This window comes from Podarcis vaucheri (genome assembly GCF_965113315.1).
Source record: "Podarcis vaucheri genome assembly, chromosome: Z".
NCBI classification, from domain to species: Eukaryota; Metazoa; Chordata; class Lepidosauria; order Squamata; family Lacertidae; genus Podarcis; species Podarcis vaucheri.
Window position 1 is genome coordinate 52,938,671 of NC_138758.1, and position 21,867 is coordinate 52,960,537.

The 21,867-nt window shown below is 45.3% G+C and overlaps 1 protein-coding gene across 1 annotated transcript in view; it reads right to left on the reverse strand.

Annotated features, from left to right (window-relative positions):
* LOC309524284 (mRNA export factor GLE1-like) overlaps positions 1-21,867 on the reverse strand; it is a gene marked incomplete at its 5' end in the record, with an annotated part of 31,787 nt that overhangs the window by 1,056 nt on the left and 8,864 nt on the right. The window contains 11 exons of the mRNA XM_082208741.1: positions 279-342; positions 1,753-1,835; positions 5,771-5,875; positions 9,336-9,465; positions 11,771-11,961; positions 13,686-13,850; positions 14,373-14,428; positions 16,028-16,093; positions 17,074-17,131; positions 18,653-18,720; positions 19,829-19,898. Coding sequence (XP_082064867.1) covers positions 279-342; positions 1,753-1,835; positions 5,771-5,875; positions 9,336-9,465; positions 11,771-11,961; positions 13,686-13,850; positions 14,373-14,428; positions 16,028-16,093; positions 17,074-17,131; positions 18,653-18,720; positions 19,829-19,898 — 1,056 coding nt within the window. The remainder of the gene's footprint in view (positions 1-278; positions 343-1,752; positions 1,836-5,770; positions 5,876-9,335; positions 9,466-11,770; positions 11,962-13,685; positions 13,851-14,372; positions 14,429-16,027; positions 16,094-17,073; positions 17,132-18,652; positions 18,721-19,828; positions 19,899-21,867) is intronic.

Below are 21,867 nucleotides of genomic sequence, written 5' to 3' on the forward strand. Positions count from 1 at the left end.
GTGATTTGGAATGCAAATATTTGGATTATTATTATTATTATTAATTATAATTATTATTATGAGTCTATGCAGTGATTTGGAATGCAAATATTTGGATTATTATTATTATTATTAATTATAATTATTATTATGAGTCTATGCAGTGATTTGGAATGCAAATATTTGGATTATTATTATTATTATTAATTATAATTATTATTATGAGTCTATGCAGTGATTTGGAATGCAAATATTTGGAATGCAAAAATAATTTTGCAATTAATTTGCAATCATTTTACCTCCAAAAACTGCCTCAGACGGATAAAGGATCCCATTTGCCCGGCGCTGGTGATCTCTTGGATCCTGCAGGGATCCAGCGGGAGATTTTAATTGCAAAACGGGAAAAACGAAAGGAAATAAATCAAACCAACGAAGGGGGAAAAATCCAGAAAAAAATAGAAAGGCAAATAAAATAGCAAACGAACAGTAAATGAAAAATAGAAATAATATAAAGGAAATATGAAGGAAGCCAATAAAAAGGAAAGGAAAATAAATAAAACCAAAACAAAGATTAAAATAAACGAACAAAACGAAACAAAAAAAAAAAATTAAGAAAATAGAAATGAAATATATGAAAATGAAATGAAAACCAAACCAAAAACGAAAAATTAAAATGTAATCAGTATAAGAGAATTATAAAAAAAAATGATATATAAAAAGGTAAATGAAGCAAAACAAAAAATTAAAATATCACCAAGGTAAGATAATTATGGAAATGATAATATAAACAAGTAAATTGTCCAATTATTTATAATTCATAAATACATAAATAAATAAAGATATAAGTTTATAAATAACGACGAAATGGAATTAAAAGCCGGTAAAAGAAAGGAAATCAAAATAACGAGAAGAAATAATAATTATAAACGTGATATGTAAATAAATAAATTATCCACCGATTTATAAATATATAAATATGTAAATTTATAAATTTATAAATAAAAACAGAAACGGAATTAAAAACCGGTAAAAAGAAAGGAAATCAAAATAACGAGAAGAAATAATAATTATAAACGTGATATGTAAATAAATAAATTATCCACCGATTTATAAATATATAAATATGTAAATTTATAAATTATAAATAATAACAGAAACGGAATTAAAAGCCGGTAAAAAGAAAGGAAATCAAAATAACGAGAAGAAATAATAATTATAAACGTGATATGTAAATAAATAAATTATCCACCGATTTATAAATATATAAATATGTAAATTTATAAATTTATAAATAAAAACAGAAACGGAATTAAAAGCCGGTAAAAAGAAAGGAAATCAAAATAACGAGAAGAAATAATAATTATAAACGTGATATGTAAATAAATAAATTATCCACCGATTTATAAATATATAAATATGTAAATTTATAAATTTATAAATAAAAACAGAAACGGAATTAAAAGCCGGTAAAAAGAAAGGAAATCAAAATAACGAGAAGAAATAATAATTATAAACGTGATATGTAAATAAATAAATTATCCATCGATTTATAAATATATAAATATGTAAATTTATAAATTATAAATAATAACGAAATGGAATTAAAGTCGGTGAAATAAAGGAAATAAAAATGAGAAATAAAAATTCCCAATTGCTTCTTATTGCAAAAAAAAAACAAACAACATGCAAATTTCTGACCGTAAATCTAATTGACGAGGGAATTAATTGATGGGCGTTGGAATTTTATTTGCCGATATTGATTATTGGCAATACCTTGGCAGATATTGATCCCGGATCAAGTGGATCACCTTCCAAAACTGGGCCTGGTAGACTTTCGTGAGAGCGTTGCCGCAGACCTAATAATAATAATAATAATAATAATAATAATAAATAATGATAATAATGATAACTAATAATACTAATTAATAATTAATAAGTAATAATAAGTAATAAGTAATAATAGTTAATAATAATAAATACTAACAAGTAATAATAATAATAATAATAATAATAATGCAGCAATAACAGGAAGAATGACAAATACAACAATAATAAAACAACAACAGGAAACGGGAAACAGGAAGTCCCCTCCCCTCCCAGACGCCTGGGTCCCACCTCCAGGAAACAGGAAATCCCCTCCCCTCCCAGACGCCTGGGTCCCACCTCAAGAAAACGGGAAACAGGAAGTCCCCTCCCCTCCCAGACGCCTGGGTCCCACCTCCAGGAAACAGGAAGTCCCCTCCCCTCCCAGACGCCTGGGTCCCACCTCAAGAAAACGGGAAACAGGAAGTCCCCTCCCCTCCCAGACGCCTGGGTCCCACCTCAAGAAAACGGGAAACAGGAAGTCCCCTCCCCTCCCAGACGCCTGGGTCCCACCTCAAGAAAACGGGAAACAGGAAGTCCCCTCCCCTCCCAGACGCCTGGGTCCCACCTCCAGGAAACAGGAAGTCCCCTCCCCTCCCAGACGCCTGGGTCCCACCTCAAGAAAACGGGAAACAGGAAGTCCCCTCCCCTCCCAGACGCCTGGGTCCCACCTCAAGAAAACGGGAAACAGGAAGTCCCCTCCCCTCCCAGACGCCTGGGTCCCACCTCAAGAAAACGGGAAACAGGAAGTCCCCTCCCCACCCAGACGCCTGGGTCCCACCTCAAGAAAACGGGAAACAGGAAGTCCCCTCCCCTCCCAGACGCCTGGGTCCCACCTCAAGAAAACGGGAAACAGGAAGTCCCCTCCCCTCCCAGACGCCTGGGTCCCACCTCCAGGAAACAGGAAGTCCCCTCCCCTCCCAGATGCCTGGGTCCTACCTCCAGGAAACAGGAAACGGGAAAAGGGAAATCTCCCCTCCCCGGTTCCAGACACCTGGGTCCCACCTCCCCTTCCTGGTCCTGGACGCTTGGGTCCCACCTCCAGGAAACAGGAAATGGCAAATTTCTTCCCCTCCCCGGACGCCTGGGTCCCACCTCCAGGAAACAGACAGGAAGTCCCCTCCCCTCCTGGATGTCTGGGTCCCACCTCCAGGAAACAAGGAAGGGAAAACAGGAAATCCCCTCCCCTCCCCTCCTCCCAGATCCCACCTCCAGGAAACAGGAAGTCCCCTCCTCTCCCAGACGCCTGGGTCCCACCTCCAGGAAACAGGAAATCCTCCCCCTTCCCTCTCCAGGAAACAGGAAATGCCCTCCCCGCCCCCACTTCTTGCCCCGGACGCCTGGGTCCCACCTCCAGGAAACAGGAAACAAGGAAGGGGAAACAGGAAATCCCCTCCCCTCCTCCCAGATCCCATCTCCAGGAAACAGGAAGTCCCCTCCCCTCCCAGACGCCTGGGTCCCACCTCCAGGAAACAGGAAATCCTTCCTCTTCCCTCTCCAGGAAATCCCCCATTCCCCTCCCCCTCCCGGACACCTGGGTCCCACCTCCAAGAGACAGGAAACAAGGAAGGGAAAACAGGAAATCCCACCTCCAGGAAACAGGAAGTCCCCTCCCCTCCCGGGCGCCTGGGTCCCACCTCCAAGAGACAGGAAACAAGGAAGGGAAAACAGGAGATCCCCTCCAGGAAACAGGAAACAAGGAGGGGAAAACAGGAGATCCCACCTCCAGGAAACAGGAAGTCCCCTCCCCTCCCGGGCGCCTGGGTCCCACCTCCAGGAAACAGGAAATGCCCTCCCCGCCCCACTTCCTGCCCCGGGTCCCTCCCCTTTCCTCTCCAGGAAACCCCCCATTCCCCTCTCCCTTCCAGACGCCTGGGTCCCACCTCCAGGAAACAGGAAATGCCCTCCCCGCCCCCACTTCTTGCCCCAGACGCCTGGGTCCCACCTCCAGGAAACAGGAAACAAGGAAGGGGAAACAGGAAATCCCCTCCCCTCCCAGACGCCTGGGTCCCACCTCCAGGAAACAGGAAATCCTTCCTCTTCCCTCTCCAGGAAATCCCCCATTCCCCTCCCCCTCCCGGACACCTGGGTCCCACCTCCAAGAGACAGGAAACAAGGGAAAACAGGAGATCCCACCTCCAGGAAACAGGAAGTCCCCTCCCCTCCCGGGCGCCTGGGTCCCACCTCCAAGAGACAGGAAACAAGGAAGGGAAAACAGGAGATCCCCTCCAGGAAACAGGAAACAAGGAGGGGAAAACAGGAGATCCCACCTCCAGGAAACAGGAAGTCCCCTCCCCTCCCGGGCGCCTGGGTCCCACCTCCAAGAGACAGGAAACAAGGAAGGGAAAACAGGAGATCCCCTCCAGGAAACAGGAAACAAGGAGGGGAAAACAGGAGATCCCACCTCCAGGAAACAGGAAGTCCCCTCCCCTCCCAGGCGCCTGGGTCCCACCTCCAAGAGACAGGAAACAAGGAAGGGAAAACAGGAGATCCCCTCCAGGAAACGTGAAACAAGGAGGGGAAAACAGGAGATCCCACCTCCAGGAAACAGGAAGTCCCCTCCCCTCCCGGGCGCCTGGGTCCCACCTCCAAGAGACAGGAAACAAGGAAGGGAAAACAGGAGATCCCCTCCAGGAAACAGGAAATAAGGAAGGGAAAACAGGAGATCCCAGCTCCAGGAAACAGGAAGTCCCCTCCCCTCCCGGACGCCTTGGTCCCACTTCCAGGAAACAGGAAATGACCTCCTCGCCCCCACTTCCTGCCCCAGACGCCTGAGTCCCACATCCAGGAAAGGGAAAACAGGAAATCCCCTCCCCTCCCCTCCTCCCAGATCCCACCTCCAGGAAACAGGAAGTCCCCTCCTCTCCTGGATGCCTGCATCCCACCTCCAAGAAACAGGAAACAAGGAAGGGAAAACAGGAAATCCCCTCCAGGAAACAAGGAAGGGAAAACAGGAAATCTCCTCCAGGAAACAAGGAAGGGAAAACAGGAAATCCCCTCCAGGAAACAGGAAACAAGGAAGGGAAAACAGGAGATCCCACCTCCAGGAAACAGGAAGTCCCCTCCCCTCCCGGATGCCTGGGTCCCACCTCCAGGAAACAGGAAATGCCTCCCCTTCCCTCTCCAGGAAAACCCCCATTCCCCTCCCCCTCCCAGACGCCTAGGTCCCACCTCCAGGGAACAGGAAATGCCCTCCCCTTCCCCCTCCAGGAAACAGGAAATCCCCCATTCCCCCTCCCGGACACCTGGGTCCCACCTCCAGGAAACAGGAAATGCCCTCCCCTTCCCTCTCCTGGAAACAGTAAATCCCCCATTCCCCCTCCCGGACGCCTGGGTCCCACCTCCAAGAAACAGGAAACAAGGAAGAGAAAACAGGAAATCCGAAACAGGAAACAAGGAAGGGAAAACAGGAGATCCCACCTCCAGGAAACAGGAAGTCCCCTCCCCTCCCGGGGGCCTGGGTCCCACCTCCAGGAAACAGGAAATGCCCTCCCCTCCTCCCAGAGCCCACCTCCAGGAAACAGGAAGTCCCCTCCCCTCCTCCCAGATCCCACCTCCAGGAAACAGGAAATGCCCTCCCCTCCTCCCAGATCCCACCTCCAGAAACAGGAAGTCCCCTACCCTCCCAGACGCCTGGGTCCCACCTCCAGGAAACAGGAAATGCCCTCCCCTCCTCACAGATCCCACCTCCAGGAAACAGGAAGTCCCCCCTCCTGGATGCCTGGGTCCCAGCTCCAAGAGACAGGAAATAAGGAAGGGAAAACAGGAGATCCCACCTCCAGGAAACAGGAAGTCCCCTCCCCTCCCGGGCGCCTGGGTCCCACCTCCAAGAAACAGGAAATGACCTCCCCGCCCCCACCTCCTGCCCCGGACGCCTGGGTCCCACTTCCAGGAAACAGGAAATGCCCTCCCCCACTTCCTGTCTCACCTCCAGGAAGTCGAAGAGGATGGTGGCCGTCACGTCGGCCAAGGGCTCCGAGTTCAAGGTCTGGGCCAACCAGCGCCAGGCCTGGTAGAGTCCGTGCGGGTGGTTCTGGGAAATAATTAACGTCTAATTATTAACCGTTATTATTAATCGTTAATCGTTATTATTAATCGTGAACGTCAAATTGTTCGAATCACGAAATATTTAAATGAGGGGGGAAAGAAAAAATTGGGATTCTGGGAAATTGGTTCTGGGAAATCGAATAAAACTGAATATTAAATATTTGAATAATAAAATATTTAAATGAGGGGGGAAAGAAAAAATCGGGATTCAAATCGAATATGAATGTGGAATTATTTGAATAATGAAATATTTAAATGAGGGGGGGGAAAGAAAAAATTGGGATTCTGGGAAATTGGTTCTGGGAAATCGAATAAAACTGAATATTAAATATTTGAATAATAAAATATTTAAATGAGGGGGGAAAGAAAAAATCGGGATTCAAATCGAATGTGAATGTGGAATTATTTGAATAATGAAATATTTAAATGAGGGGGGAAAGAGAAAATAACACAAAGGAAATGAAATCAATAATATGAAGCACAAATCCAATCAAATAGGTATAAAACAAATGTAAAACAAATGTAAAAAATAAAAATAAATTTAAAAAATTAAAAATAACACAAATCCAATCAAATACGTATAAAACAAATAAAATAAAATAAAAATAAATTAAAAAATCAAACACAAATCAAATCCGCTAATATAAAGCGCCAATCCAATCAAATACGTATAAAAGGAATAAAATAAAATAAAAATAAATTAAAAAAAATCAAACACAAATCAAATCCGCTAATATAAAGCGCCAATCCAATCAAATACGTATAAAAGGAATAAAATAAAATAAAAATAAATTAAAAAAAAATCAAACACAAATCAAATCCGCTAATATAAAGCGCCAATCCAATCAAATACGTACAAAAGGAATAAAATAAAATAAAAATAAATTAAAAAAAAATCAAACACAAATCAAATCCGCTAATATAAAGCGCCAATCCAATCAAATACGTATAAAAGGAATGTATAAAACAAATTAAAATAAATTTAAAAATAACACAAATAAAACCAAAAATAAAACCAACAAATAAATAAATAAATAAAAATTAAAAAGGGACACAAATCAAATCGGAGCGATAATATAAAGCGCCGATCCAATCAAATACGTATAAAACGAATGTATAAAACAAATTAAAATAAATTTAAAAATAACACAAATAAAACCAAAAATAAAACCAAATAAATAAATAAAAAAATAAAAATTAAAAAGGGACACAAATCAAATCGGAGCGATAATATAAAGGGCAAATCAAATAAAGTACATATAAAAGAAATAATATAAAATAAAAAGAAATGAGGAAATTAAAAAGGACACAAATCGAATCGGAGCAATAATATAAAGCGCCGATCCAATCAAATACGTATAAAACGAATGTATAAAACAAATTAAAATAAATTTAAAAATAACACAAATAAAACCAAAAATAAAACCAAACCAATAAATAAATAAATAAAAATTAAAAAGGGACACAAATCAAATCAAAGCGATAATATAAAGGGCAAATCAAATAAAGTACATATAAAAGAAATAATATAAAATAAAAAGAAATAAGGAAATTAAAAAGGACACAAATCGAATCGGAGCAATAATATAAAGCGCCGATCCAATCAAATACGTATAAAACGAATGTATAAAACAAATTAAAATAAATTTAAAAATAACACAAATAAAACAATAAATAAAACAATAAATAAATAAATAAAAATTAAAAAGGGACACAAATCAAATCGGAGCGATAATATAAAGCGCCGATCCAATCAAATACGTATAAAACGAATGTATAAAACAAATTAAAATAAATTTAAAAATAACACAAATAAAACCAAAAATAAAACAATAAATAAATAAATAAATAAAAATTAAAAAGGGACACAAATCAAATCGGAGCAATAATATAAAGCGCCGATCCAATCAAATACGTATAAAACGAATGTATAAAACAAATTAAAATAAATTTAAAAATAACACAAATAAAACCAAAAATAAAACAAAATAAATAAATAAATAAATAAATAAAAATTAAAAAGGGACACAAATCAAATCAAAGCGATAATATAATATAAATATATAAATATATATATAAATATATAAAGCGATAATATAAATATTAATATTAAGTACATATAAAAGAAATAATATAAAATAAAAAGAAATGAGGAAATTAAAAAGGACACAAATCGAATCGGAGCGATAATATAAAGCGCCAATCAAATCCGTAAAAATAAATCATAGATAAATTAAATAGTAAATAAAAATAAATAATATAAAGAAAATAAATGCAAATGAAATACATTTAAAATTAGAAAAATTAAGTCAAATGAATGAGTTCTATTTAAACCTGCCCCTCCCCCCCGGAAAGGGATCCCAGGGTTTCATCCGGACCGACCCGGAATCTCCCGGAATCTCTTACCCCCTGCCCCTCCCCCCTGGAAAGGGATCCCAGGGTTTCATCCAGAACCCGGAATCTTCTGGAATCTCCTGGAATCTCCCGGAATCTCTTGGAATCTCTTACCCCCTGCCCCTCCCCCCTGGAAAGGGATCCCAGGGTTTCATCCAGAACCTGGAATCTTCTGGAATCTCCTGGAATCTCCTGGAATCTCTTATCCCCTGCCCCTCCCCCCCGGAAAGGGAGCCCAGGGTTTCATCCGGACCGACCCGGAATCTCCCGGAATCTCTTACCCCCTGCCCCTCCCCCCCCCAGGAAAGGGATCCCAGGGTTTCATCCGGACCGACCCGGAATCTCCCGGAATCTCTTACCCCCTGCCCCTCCCCCCTGGAAAGGGATCCCAGGGTTTCATCCGGACCGACCCGGAATCTCCCGGAATCTCTTACCCCCTGCCCCTCCCCCCCGGAAAGGGAGCCCAGGGTTTCATCCGGACCGACCCGGAATCTCCCGGAATCTCTTACCCCCTGCCCCTCCCCCCCGGAAAGGGAGCCCAGGGTTTCATCCGGACCGACCCGGAATCTCCCGGAATCTCTTACCCCCTGCCCCTCCCCCCTGGAAAGGGAGCCCAGGGTTTCATCCGGACCGACCCGGAATCTCCCGGAATCTCTTACCCCCTGCCCCCCCCAGGAAAGGGATCCCAGGGTTTCATCCGGACCGACCCGGAATCTCCCGGAATCTCTTACCCCCTGCCCCCCCAGGAAAGGGATCCCAGGGTTTCATCTGGACCGACCCGGAATCTCCCGGAATCTCTTACCCCCTGCCCCTCCTCCCGGAAAGGGATCCCAGGGTTTCATCCAGAACCTGGAATCTTCTGGAATCTCCTGGAATCTCCTGGGATCTCTTATCCCCTGCCCCACCCCCCAGGAAAGGGATCCCAGGGTTTCATCTAGACCAACCCGGAATCTCCCGGAATCTCTCACCCCCTGCCCCCCCCACCGGAAAGGGAGCCCAGGGTTTCATCGGGACCAACCCGGAATCTTCCGGAATCTTCCGGGATCTCTTACCCCCTGCTGGTCCCCGTAGGGCCAGCGCAGCGTCAAGATGGCGGCGTAGAGGCGGATCATTCCGGACATGCGCTTGAGGAAGTTGTCCTGGGGCTCGGGGGCCGAGTCGTGGGATTGGTAGCCCAGGAGCCTGGGGGGCGGGACAAGGGGAGGCGGGTGTCAATCAATCCATCTATCCGTCAATCAATCAGTCCATCCACTAATCAATCAAACCATCAAAATCTATCAATCAATCCAGCAATCAATCAGTCCATCCATCCACTAATCAATCAATCAAAATTTGTCTGTCAATCCGTCAATCAATCCAGCAATCAGTCCATCCATCCATCCACTAATCAATCATCAAAATCTATCAATCAGTCAATCAATCAATCAATCCCGCAATCAATCAGTCCATCCATCCATCCACTAATCAATCAATCAATCAAAATCTATCCATCTATCCGTCAATCAATCAATCAATCCAGCAATCAATCCAGCAATCAATCAGTCCATCCATCCACTAATCAATCAATCAATCAATCAAAATCTATCCATCTATCCGTCAATCAATCAATCAATCAATCCAGGAATCAGTCCATCCATCCACTAATCAAACAATTCATCAAAATTTGTCCGTCAATCCATCAATCAATCCAGCAATGAATCCATCCACCCATCCATCCGTCAACCAACCAACCAACCCCTCCATCAATCCACCCGTCAATCAATCCATCTGTCAATCAACCAACCAACCGACCCCTCCATCAATCCACCCGTCAATCAATCAACCAACCAACCCCCTCCATCAATCCACCCGTCAATCAATCCATCTGTCAATCAACCATCCATCCACCCGTCAATCAATCCATCAATCCACCCGTCAATCAAGCCACCCATCCATCCATCCGTCAATCCACCCGTCAATCCATCCATCCATCCGTCCGTCAATCCATCCATCTATCCGTCAGTCAATCCATCCATCCGTCAATCCATCCATCAATCCACCCGTCAATCAATCCATCTGTCAATCAATCAACCAACCATCCAACCCCTCCATCAATCCATGCGTCAATCAATCCATCCACCCATCCACCCGTCAATCAATCAACCAACCAACCCCTCCATCAATCCATCCGTCAATCAATCCATCCATCAATCCATCCGTCAATCCATCCATCAATCAATCAACCAACCAACCCCTCCATGAATCCACCCGTCAATCAATCCATCCATCTATCCACCCGTCAATCAATCAATCAACCAACCCCTCCATGAATCCACCCGTCAATCAATCCACCCGTCAATCAATCCATCCATCAATCCACCCGTCAATCAACCATCCAACCCCTCCATCAATCCATCCGTCAATCAATCCATCCATTAATCCACCCGTCAATCAATCCACCAACCATCCAACCCCTCCATCAATCCACCCATCAATCAATCCATCCATCAATCCACCCATCAATGAACCAACCAACCCCTCCATCAATCCACCCGTCAATCAATCCATCCATCAATCCACCCGTCAATCAATCCATCCATCAATCCACCCATCAATCAATCAACCAACCAACCCCTCCATCAATCCATCTGTCAATCAATCCACCCCCCCATCCACCCGTCAATCAATCCATCCACCCACCCATCCGTCAACCAACCAACCAACCAACCAACCCATCCATCCATCCACCCGTCAATCAACCCACCCATCCATCCGTCAATCAATCCACCCATCAATCAATCAACCAACCAACCCCTCCATCAATCCATCTGTCAATCAATCCACCCCCCCATCCACCCGTCAATCAATCCATCCACCCACCCATCCGTCAACCAACCAACCAACCAACCCCTCCATCCATCCACCCGTCAATCAACCCACCCATCCATCCATCCGTCAATCAATCAATCAATCAATCAACCAGCAACCCCTCCATCAATCCATCCGTCAATCAATCCATCCATCCGTCAATCAATCCATCCACCCATCCACCCGTCAATCAACCAACCAACCAACCAAACCCTCCATCAATCCACCCGTCAATCAACCAACCAACCAAACCCTCCATCAATCCACCCGTCAATCAATCCATCCATCAATCCACCCGTCAATCAATCCATCCATCAATCCACCCGTCAATCAATCCATCCATCCGTCAATCAATCCATCCATCCATCCGTCAATCCGTCCATCCATCCGTCAATCAATCCACCCACCCACCAATCAATCAATCCATCCATCCGTCAATCAATCCATCCATCAATCCACCCGTCAATCCATCCATCCATCCATCCATCCGTCAATCCACCCGTCAATCAATCCATCCATCCATCCGTCCATCAATCAATCCATCCATCCATCCGTCAATCCATCCATCCATCCACCCGTCAATCAATCCACCAACCCACCCACCGTTAATAACCGTTAATCAATAGTAATCAATAATCACCTCCGCCCCTCCTCGGGCGACGCCCCCTCCGGGACCCCCGGCCGCAGGGGGGCGGCGTAGGGGCACTTCCTGTGGAGGTGGGCCAACAGGAAGTGGCCGACGGGGGGGTGGAGCTCCCAGATCCCAGAAGCCACCACGGCGATGGGGAAGGCGGCCTGGTGGTGGGAGGCCACCTCCTCCTCCCCTTGTTTCTGGAAATCAATAATCAATAATCAATAATTAATAACTAATAATAATAATAATAATAATAATAATAATAATAATAATAAACAACTATAATAAATAATAATCTATAATAATGATAAATAATAAAACAATAATAATGGGAGGCCACCTCCTCCTCCCCTTGTTTCTGGAAATCAATAATCAATAATTAATTAATAATTAACTAATAATAATAATAATAATAATAATAATAATAATAATAATAAACAACTATAATAAATAATAATCTATAATAATGATAAATAATAAAACAATAATAATGGGAGGCCACCTCCTCCTCCCCTTGTTTCTGGAAATCAATAATCAATAATTAATTAATAATTAACTAATAATAATAATAATAAACAACTATAATAAATAATAATCTATAATAATGATAAATAATAAAACAATAATAATGGGAGGCCACCTCCTCCTCCCCTTGTTTCTGGAAATTAATAATCAATAATCAATAATTAATTAATAATTAACTAATAATAATAATAATAAACAACTATAATAAATAATAATCTATAATAATGATAAATAATAAAACAATAATAATGGGAGGCCACCTCCTCCCCCTTGTTTCTGAAAATTAATAAATAATTAATAATAATAATAATAATAATAATAATAATAATAATCTATAATAAATAGTAATATATAATAATGATAAATAATAAAATAATAATGGGAGGCCACCTCCTCCCCCCTTGTTTCTGGAGAAATAATAATAATAGTAATAGTAATAGTAATAATAATAATAATAATAATAATAATAATAATAATAATAATAATAATAATAGTAATAATAGTAATATTATAATAATATCAGAAATAATAGTAGTAGTAATAATAGTAATACTAGTAATAATAGTAATATAATAATAATACCAGAAATAATAATAATAATTCATTTTTGAATTTCATTTCATTTCATTTCATTTTGAATTTCATGTCATTTTTAATTCCATTTCATTTACTTTCATTCAGTTTATTTTAATTTATTTTCATTTCATTTCATTTTTCATTTCATTTCATTTCATTTTGAATTTCATGTCATTTTTAATTCCATTTAATTTACTTTCATTCAGTTTATTTTAATTTATTTTCATTTCATTTCATTTTTCATTTCATTTCATTTCATTTTGAATTTCATGTCATTTTTAATTCCATTTCATTTACTTTCATTCAATTTATTTTCATTCACTTCAATTTTTAATTCCCTTCAATCTAATCTTTAATTTAATTCAATTTTTACTTTAATTCAATTTAATTCCATCAATTTTAATTCAATTTAATTCTGCAAATAAATTTGGGGGGAAATCAACATATTGGGGGAAACTTCCCCCCCAAAATCTCTTTAATTCCATTTATTTTAATTTATTTTAATTTTTAATTTAATTTAATTTAATTTTTAACTTAATTCAATGTTTAATTTCATTCAATTTAATTTTTAATTTAATTTAATTTGTAACTTAATTCAATGTTTAATTTAATTCAATTTAATTTTTAATTGAATTTAATTTTTAATTTAATTTTTACTCTAATTCAATTTGATTTTTCATTTAATTTTTAACCTAATTTAATTTTTAATTGAATTGAATTGAAAATTTAATTCACTTTCACTCCATCAAATTCAATTCCATTCAATTCTGCAAATAGATTTGGGGGGAAATCGACATCTTTTGGGGAAATTTCCTCTTACCACAAATTTTTCCGCCAGCTTGTAGTAGGAAAAGTTGAGGGCTTCCGGGTGGAGAGCGACGGAAACGCTTTGCCCGCCGGATCGGACGGGTTTCCCGGAGAGCAAGGCGTGGATCTTGTCAAAGATCTCCTTCAGCTGGGATCCTGGAAGAGGAAGAGGAAGCGGGAAGTTGGGAAACAGGAAGTGGAGGGGAAATGAGGAAGAAGGTAAAGGGAGGAGGAAGCGGCGGGTCGGTAAAGGGAGGAGGAAGTAAGGCGTGGATCTTGTCAAAGATCTCCTTCAGCTGGGATCCTGGAAGAGGAAGAGGAAGCGGGAAGTTGGGAAACAGGAAGTGGAGGGGAAATGAGGAAGAAGGTAAAGGGAGGAGGAAGCGGCGGGTCGGTAAAGGGAGGAGGAAGTAAGGCGTGGATCTTGTCAAAGATCTCCTTCAGCTGGGATCCTGGAGGAAGAGGAAGCGGGAAGTTGGGAAAGAGGAAGTGGAAGTGGAACATTTGGGAAGTTGGAAAAAGGAGGTGGAGGGGAAATTGGGAAACAGGAATATTTGCTTCAGCTGGGATCCTGGAGGAAGGAAGGAAGGAAGGAAAGGGATTAGAGGAAGAGGAAGTGAAAAGAGGAAGTGGAGGGGAAATGAGGAAGAAGGTAGCGGAGGGTCGGACGGGTAAAAAGGGATTGAGGGAGGAAGTGGACGGGTTTCCCGGAGAGCAAGGCGTGGATCTTGTCAAAGATCTCCTTCAGCTGGGATCCTGGAAGAGGAAGAGGAAGCGGGAAGTTGGGAAAGAGGAAGTGGAAGTGGAACATTTGGGAAGTTGGAAAAAGGAGGTGGAGGGGAAATTGGGAAACAGGAATATTTGCTTCAGCTAGGATCCTGGAGGAAGGAAGGAAGGAAGGAAAGGGATTAGAGGAAGAGGAAGTGAAAAGAGGAAGTGGAGGGGAAATGAGGAAGAAGGTAGCGGAGGGTTGGACGGGAAAAAGGGATTGAGGGAGGAAGTGGACGGGTTTCCCGGAGAGCAAGGCGTGGATCTTGTCAAAGATCTCCTTCAGCTGGGATCCTGGAGGAAGAGGAAGCGGGAAGTTGGGAAAGAGGAAGTGGAAGTGGAACATTTGGGAAGTTGGAAAAAGGAGGTGGAAGGGAAATTGGGAAACAGGAATATTTGCTTCAGCTGGGATCCTGGAGGAAGGAAGGAAGGAAGGAAAGGGATTAGAGGAAGAGGAAGTGAAAAGAGGAAGTGGAGGGGAAATGAGGAAGAAGGTAGCGGAGGGTCGGACGGGAAAAAGGGATTGAGGGAGGAAGTGGACGGGTTTCCCGGAGAGCAAGGCATGGATCTTGTCAAAGATCTCCTTCAGCTGGGATCCTGGAGGAAGAGGAAGCGGGAAGTTGGGAAAGAGGAAGTGGAAGTGGAACATTTGGGAAGTTGGAAAAAGGAGGTGGAGGGGAAATTGGGAAACAGGAATATTTGCTTCAGCTAGGATCCTGGAGGAAGGAAGGAAGGAAAGGGATTAGAGGAAGAGGAAGTGAAAAGAGGAAGTGGAGGGGAAATGAGGAAGAAGGTAGCGGAGGGTCGGACGGGAAAAAGGGATTGAGGGAGGAAGTGGACGGGTTTCCCGGAGAGCAAGGCGTGGATCTTGTCAAAGATCTCCTTCAGCTGGGATCCTGGAGGGAGAGGAAGCGGGAAGTTGGGAAACAGGAAGCGGAAGTGGGAAATTTGGGGAGTTGGAAAAAGGAGGAGGACGTGGAGGGGAAATGGGGAAACAGGAATAGTTGCTTCAGCTGGGATCCCGGAGGAAGGAAAGGAATAAGAGGAAAAGGAAGTTGGGAAACAGGAAGTGGAAGTGGAGAGTAAGGCGTCAAACAGGAAGTGGGAAGAGGAAACGGAGGGGAAATTGGGAAGAAGGAAAAGGGAAGAGGAAGTGGAGGGGAAACTGGGAAACAGGAAAAAGGGATTAAGGGAGGAAGTAGAGGGAAAATTGGAAAAGGGAAGAGGAAGCAGAATAAAAACTGGGAAGAAGAAAAAGGAAGCGGAGGAAAAATTGGGAACAGGAAAAGGAAAGAGGAAGTGGAGGAAAAAATGGGAAGGAAAGGAATCAGAGGAAGAGGAAGCGGAGAGGAAGTTGGGAAACAGGAAAAGGGAGGAGGACGTGAAGAAGATATGGGAAGTTGGAAAAGTGGAGGAAACATTGGGAAACAGGAAAGGGGAAGAAACATTGGGAAGTTGGAAAAGGAAGTGGAGGAAGCTGGGAAGTTGGAAAAGGAAGGAGGAAGTGGAAGATTTGGGAAGTTGGAAAAAGAAAATAGGAAAAGTTGAGGGCTTCCGGGTGGAGAGCGACGGAAACGCTTTGCCCGCCGGATCGGACGGGTTTCCCGGAGAGCAAGGCGTGGATCTTGTCAAAGATCTCCTTCAGCTGGGATCCTGGAAGAGGAAGAGGAAGTGGGAAGTTGGGAAACAGGAAGTGGAGGGGAAATGAGGAAGAAGGTAAAGGGAGGAGGAAGCGGCGGGTCGGTAAAGGGAGGAGGAAGTAAGGCGTGGATCTTGTCAAAGATCTCCTTCAGCTGGGATCCTGGAAGAGGAAGAGGAAGCGGGAAGTTGGGAAACAGGAAGTGGAGGGGAAATGAGGAAGAAGGTAAAGGGAGGAGGAAGTGGATGGGTTTCCCGGAGAGCAAGGCGTGGATCTTGTCAAAGATCTCCTTCAGCTGGGATCCTGGAGGGAGAGGAAGCGGGAAGTTGGGAAACAGGAAGCGGAAGTGGGAAATTTGGGGAGTTGGAAAAAGGAGGAGGACGTGGAGGGGAAATGGGGAAACAGGAATAGTTGCTTCAGCTGGGATCCCGGAGGAAGGAAAGGAATAAGAGGAAAAGGAAGTTGGGAAACAGGAAGTGGAAGTGGAGAGTAAGGCGTCAAACAGGAAGTGGGAAGAGGAAACGGAGGGGAAATTGGGAAGAAGGAAAAGGGAAGAGGAAGCGGAGGGGAAACTGGGAAACAGGAAAAAGGGATTAAGGGAGGAAGTAGAGGGAAAATTGGAAAAGGGAAGAGGAAGCAGAATAAAAACTGGGAAGAAGAAAAAGGAAGCGGAGGAAAAATTGGGAACAGGAAAAGGAAAGAGGAAGTGGAGGAAAAAATGGGAAGGAAAGGAATCAGAGGAAGAGGAAGCGGAGAGGAAGTTGGGAAACAGGAAAAGGGAGGAGGACGTGAAGAAGATATGGGAAGTTGGAAAAGTGGAGGAAACATTGGGAAACAGGAAAGGGGAAGAAACATTGGGAAGTTGGAAAAGGAAGTGGAGGAAGCTGGGAAGTTGGAAAAGGAAGGAGGAAGTGGAAGATTTGGGAAGTTGGAAAAAGAAAATAGGAAAAGTTGAGGGCTTCCGGGTGGAGAGCGACGGAAACGCTTTGCCCGCCGGATCGGACGGGTTTCCCGGAGAGCAAGGCGTGGATCTTGTCAAAGATCTCCTTCAGCTGGGATCCTGGAAGAGGAAGAGGAAGCGGGAAGTTGGGAAACAGGAAGTGGAGGGGAAATGAGGAAGAAGGTAAAGGGAGGAGGAAGCGGCGGGTCGGTAAAGGGAGGAGGAAGTAAGGCGTGGATCTTGTCAAAGATCTCCTTCAGCTGGGGTCCTGGAAGAGGAAGAGGAAGCGGGAAGTTGGGAAACAGGAAGTGGAGGGGAAATGAGGAAGAAGGTAAAGGGAGGAGGAAGCGGCGGGTCGGTAAAGGGAGGAGGAAGTAAGGCGTGGATCTTGTCAAAGATCTCCTTCAGCTGGGATCCTGGAGGAAGAGGAAGCGGAGGAATTAGAGGAAGAGGAAATGGGCAAACAGGAAGTGGAGGGGAAATGAGGAAGAAGGTAAAGGGAGGAGGAAGCGGCGGGTCGGTAAAGGGAGGAGGAAGTAAGGCGTGGATCTTGTCAAAGATCTCCTTCAGCTGGGGTCCTGGAGGAAGAGGAAGTGGGAAGTTGGGAAAGAGGAAGTGGAAGTGGGGAAACAGGAAATGGGAGGAGGAAGCGAAGGGTCGGACGGGTTTCCCGGAGAGCAAGGCGTGGATCTTGTCAAAGATCTCCTTCAGCTGGGATCCTGGAAGAGGAAGAGGAAGCGGGAAGTTGGGAAAGAGGAAGTGGAAGTGGGAAATTTGGGAAGTTGGAAAAAGGAGGAGGACGTGGAGGGGAAATGGGGAAACAGGAATATTTGCTTCAGCTGGGATCCTGGAGGAAGGAAGGAAGGAAGGAAGGAAAGGGATTAGAGGAAGTGAAAAGAGGAAGTGGAGGGGAAATGAGGAAGAAGGTAGCGGAGGGTCGGACGGGAAAAAGGGATTGAGGGAGGAAGTGGACGGGTTTCCCGGAGAGCAAGGCGTGGATCTTGTCAAAGATCTCCTTCAGCTGGGATCCTGGAGGGAGAGGAAGCGGGAAGTTGGGAAACAGGAAGCGGAAGTGGAAGATTTGGGAAGTTGGAAAAAGGAGGATGTGGAGGGGAAATTGGGAAACAGGAAAAGGGAGTGTTTCCTTCAGCTGGGATCCTGGAGGGAGGGAGGAAGGAAGGAAGGAAAGGGATTAGAGGAAGAGGAAATGGGGAAAGACGAAATGGGAGGAGGAAGTGGAGGAAAAATTGGGAAGGAAAAGGGAGGAGGAAGCGGAGGGAAAATTGGGAAGGAAAAGGGAGGAGGAAGCGGAGGATCGGACGGGTTTCCCGAAGAGTAAGGCGTGGATCTTGTCAAAGATCTCCTTCAGCTGGGATCCTGGAGGAAGAGGAAGCGGGAAGTTGGGAAACAGGAAGTGGAAGTGGAAGATTTGGGAAGTTGGAAAAAGGAGGTGGAGGGGAAATTGGGAAACAGGAATATTTGCTTCAGCTGGGATCCTGAAGGAAGGAAGGAAGGGGATTAGAGGAAGAGGAAGAGGAAAGATGAAATGGGAGGAGGAAGTGGAGGAAAAATTGGGAAGGAAAAGGGAGGAGGAAGCGGAGGAAAAATTGGGAAGGAAAAGGGAGGAGGAAGCGGAGGATCGGACGGGTTTCCCGGAGAGTAAGGCGTGGATCTTGTCAAAGATCTCCTTCAGCTGGGATCCTGGAAGGAGAGGAAGCGGGAAGTTGGGAAAGAGGAAGTGGAAGTGGGGAAAGAGGAAATGGGAGGAGGAAGTGGAGGAAAAATGGGAAAACAGGAAAAGGGAGTATTTCCTTCAGCTGGGATCCTGGAGGAAGGAAGGGAAGGAATTAGAGGAAGAGGAAATGGGGAAAGAGGAAATGGGAGGAGGAAGCGGAGGAAAAATTGGGAAGGAAAAGGGAGGAGGAAGCGGAGGATCGGACGGGTTTCCCGGAGAGCAAGGCGTGGATCTTGTCAAAGATCTCCTTCAGCTGGGATCCTGGAGGGAGAGGAAGCGGGAAGTTGGGAAACAGGAAGTGGAAAATTGGAAAAAGGAAGAGGACGTGGAGGGGAAATTGGGAAACAGGAAAAAGGGATTAAGGGAGAAAGTGGAGGAAAAATTAGAAAAGGGAGGAGGAAGAGGAGGGGAAATTGGGAAACAGGAAGTGGAAGTGGGGAAACAGGCAATGGGAGGAAGAGGAAGTGAAGGGTCGGACGGGTTTCCCGGAGAGTAAGGCATGGATCTTGTCAAAGATCTCCTTCAGCTGGGATCCTGGAGGAAGAGGAAGCGGGAAGTTGGGAAACTGGAAGAGGAAGTTGGGAAACAGGAAGTGGGAAATTGGAAAAAGGAGGAGGATGTGGAGGGGAAATTGGGAAACAGGAAAAAGGGATGAAGGGAGAAAGTGGAGGAAAAATTGGAAAAGGGAGGAGGAAGAGGAGGGGAAATTGGGAAACAGGAAGTGGGAGTGGGGAAACAGGAAATGGGAGGAGGAAGTGAAGGGTCGGACGGGTTTCCCGGAGAGCAAGGCGTGGATCTTGTCAAAGATCTCCTTCAGCTGGGATCCTGGAGGAAGAGGAAGCGGGAAGTTGGGAAACAGGAAGTGGAAGTGGCAGGTTTTGGGAAAGGAAGTGGAAGTTGGAAAAGGGGATTGAGGGAGGAAGTGGAGGGAAAATTGGAAAAGGAAGGAGGAAGTGGAGGAAAAGGAAGGAGGAAGTGGAAGAAAAAGACGTGGAGGAAAAGGAAGAAAAGGAAGGAGGAAGTGGAGGAAAAGGAAGGAGGAAGTGGAGGAAAAGGAAACCGCCTCTCACTGACCTGCTCTGGTCGAGATCTGACTGACAGGAGTGGTGACGGCTTTCTGGAGATCCATCTTGATCTTCTTGTCCTGGAAAAGGGGGAGGGGGAGAGGAAAAGGATCACCGGATTTGGGATCTCCCCGCCCAGCCCAACCCCCATTCCCGGGATTCGGGGAGCCCCATTGGCCGCCACTTCCCGGAAGTGGGGCCTGGGGGGAAAAGGGGGCTCGCCCGAGGATCCGGAGACAAGTCCGGGGATCTGGGGGATCGTAGAGGATCTGGGGACTCGTATGGGGAGCCAGGGAATGGTCCAAGGATCTGGGGAATCATAGAGGGATCTGGGGAATCGTAAGGGGACCCAGGGAATGGTCCAAGGATCTGGGGAATTATAGAGGGATCTGGGGATGCGTCCAGGGATCTGGGGAATCGTAAGGGGACCCACGGAATGGTCCAAGGATCTGGGGAATCATAGAGGGATCCGGGGACTCGTACAGGGATCTGGGGAATCGTCCAAGGATTCAAGGAATCGTACAGGGATCTGGGGAATCGTCCGAGGATCTGGGGGATGGTAGAAAGATCCGGGGAATTGTCCAAAAATCCAGGGACTCGTACAGGGATCCAGGGAATCCTGCGAGGAACCAGGGACTCATATGGGGAATCACAGAGGGATCCAAGAACTCCTAAAGGGATCCGGGGAATGGTCTGAGGATCCAGGAAATGGTCTGGGGATCCTGGGACTCACTGAGGGATGCGGGGAATCATCCGAAGACCCAGGGACTCCTACAGGGATCCAGGGAATTGTAGAAGGATCCAGGGACTCATACAGGGATCCAGGGACTGGTCAAAGGATCCGGAGAATGGTCTGAAGATCCAGGGAATGGTTCGAGGATCTGGGGAATGTCTGAGGATCCAGGGATTCGTACAGGGATCTGGGGACTTGCATGGGGATCCGGGGACTTGTAGATAGATCCAGGCACTCATAAAGGGATCCGGGGGAATGGTTTGAGGATCTGGGGACTCGTCTGGGGATCCGGGGACTCATCCAGGGATCCAGGGAATCATCTAAGGATCCAGGGAATCATCTTAAGATTCAGGGACTCGTATGAGGATCCAGGGGATCATCAGAGGAACCAGGGACCTGTATGGGGATCTGGGGAATCGTCCAGGGACCCGGGGAATCGTCCGGGGATCTGGTGAATGGTCCGAGGATCCAGGGACTCCTACGGAGATCTGGGGAATGGTCCAAGGATCTGGGGGAATCGCCCGGGGATCCCGGGACTCATAAAAGGACCCGGGAAATGGCCTGAGGATCCGGAGACTCGCCCAGGGATCCAGGGAACCATCCAAGGATCCGGGGACTCGTATGGGGATCCAGGGACTCCTCAAAGGATCCGGGGAATCATAGAAGGATCCAGGGACTCATAAAAGGATCTAGGGAATGGTTGGAGGATCCGGGGACTCGTCCAGGGATCCAGGGAACCGTCTGAGGATCTAGGGAATCATAGAGGGATCCAGGGACTCATACGGGGATATGGGGAATCACAGAGGGATCCAGGGACTCATACGGGGATATGGGGAATCACAGAGGGATCTGAGAACTCATACAAGGATCCAGGGATCCATCTGAGGGTCTGGGGAATCATAGAGGGATCCAGGGACTCATCCGGGGATATGGGGAATCATCCGAGGACCTGGGGAATCGTCCGAGGATCCAGGGACTCATCCGGTGATCCAGGGAACCATCTGAGGATCTAGGGAATCATAGAGGGATCCAGGGCTCATATGGGGATCTGGGGATTCGCAGAGGGATCTGAGGACTCATACAGGGATCTGGGGAATGGCAGGGGCATCCGAGGACTCATACAAGGATCCAGGGATCCATCTGAGGATCTGGGGAATCATAGAGGGATCTAGGGACTCATACAGGGATCCGGGGAACGGTCCGAGGGTCCGATAAATCATCCGAGGATCCAGGGACTCGTATGGGGATCCGGGGAATCATAGAGGGATCCAGGGATTCATATAGGGATCCGGGGAACCATCTGAGAATCCGAGGAA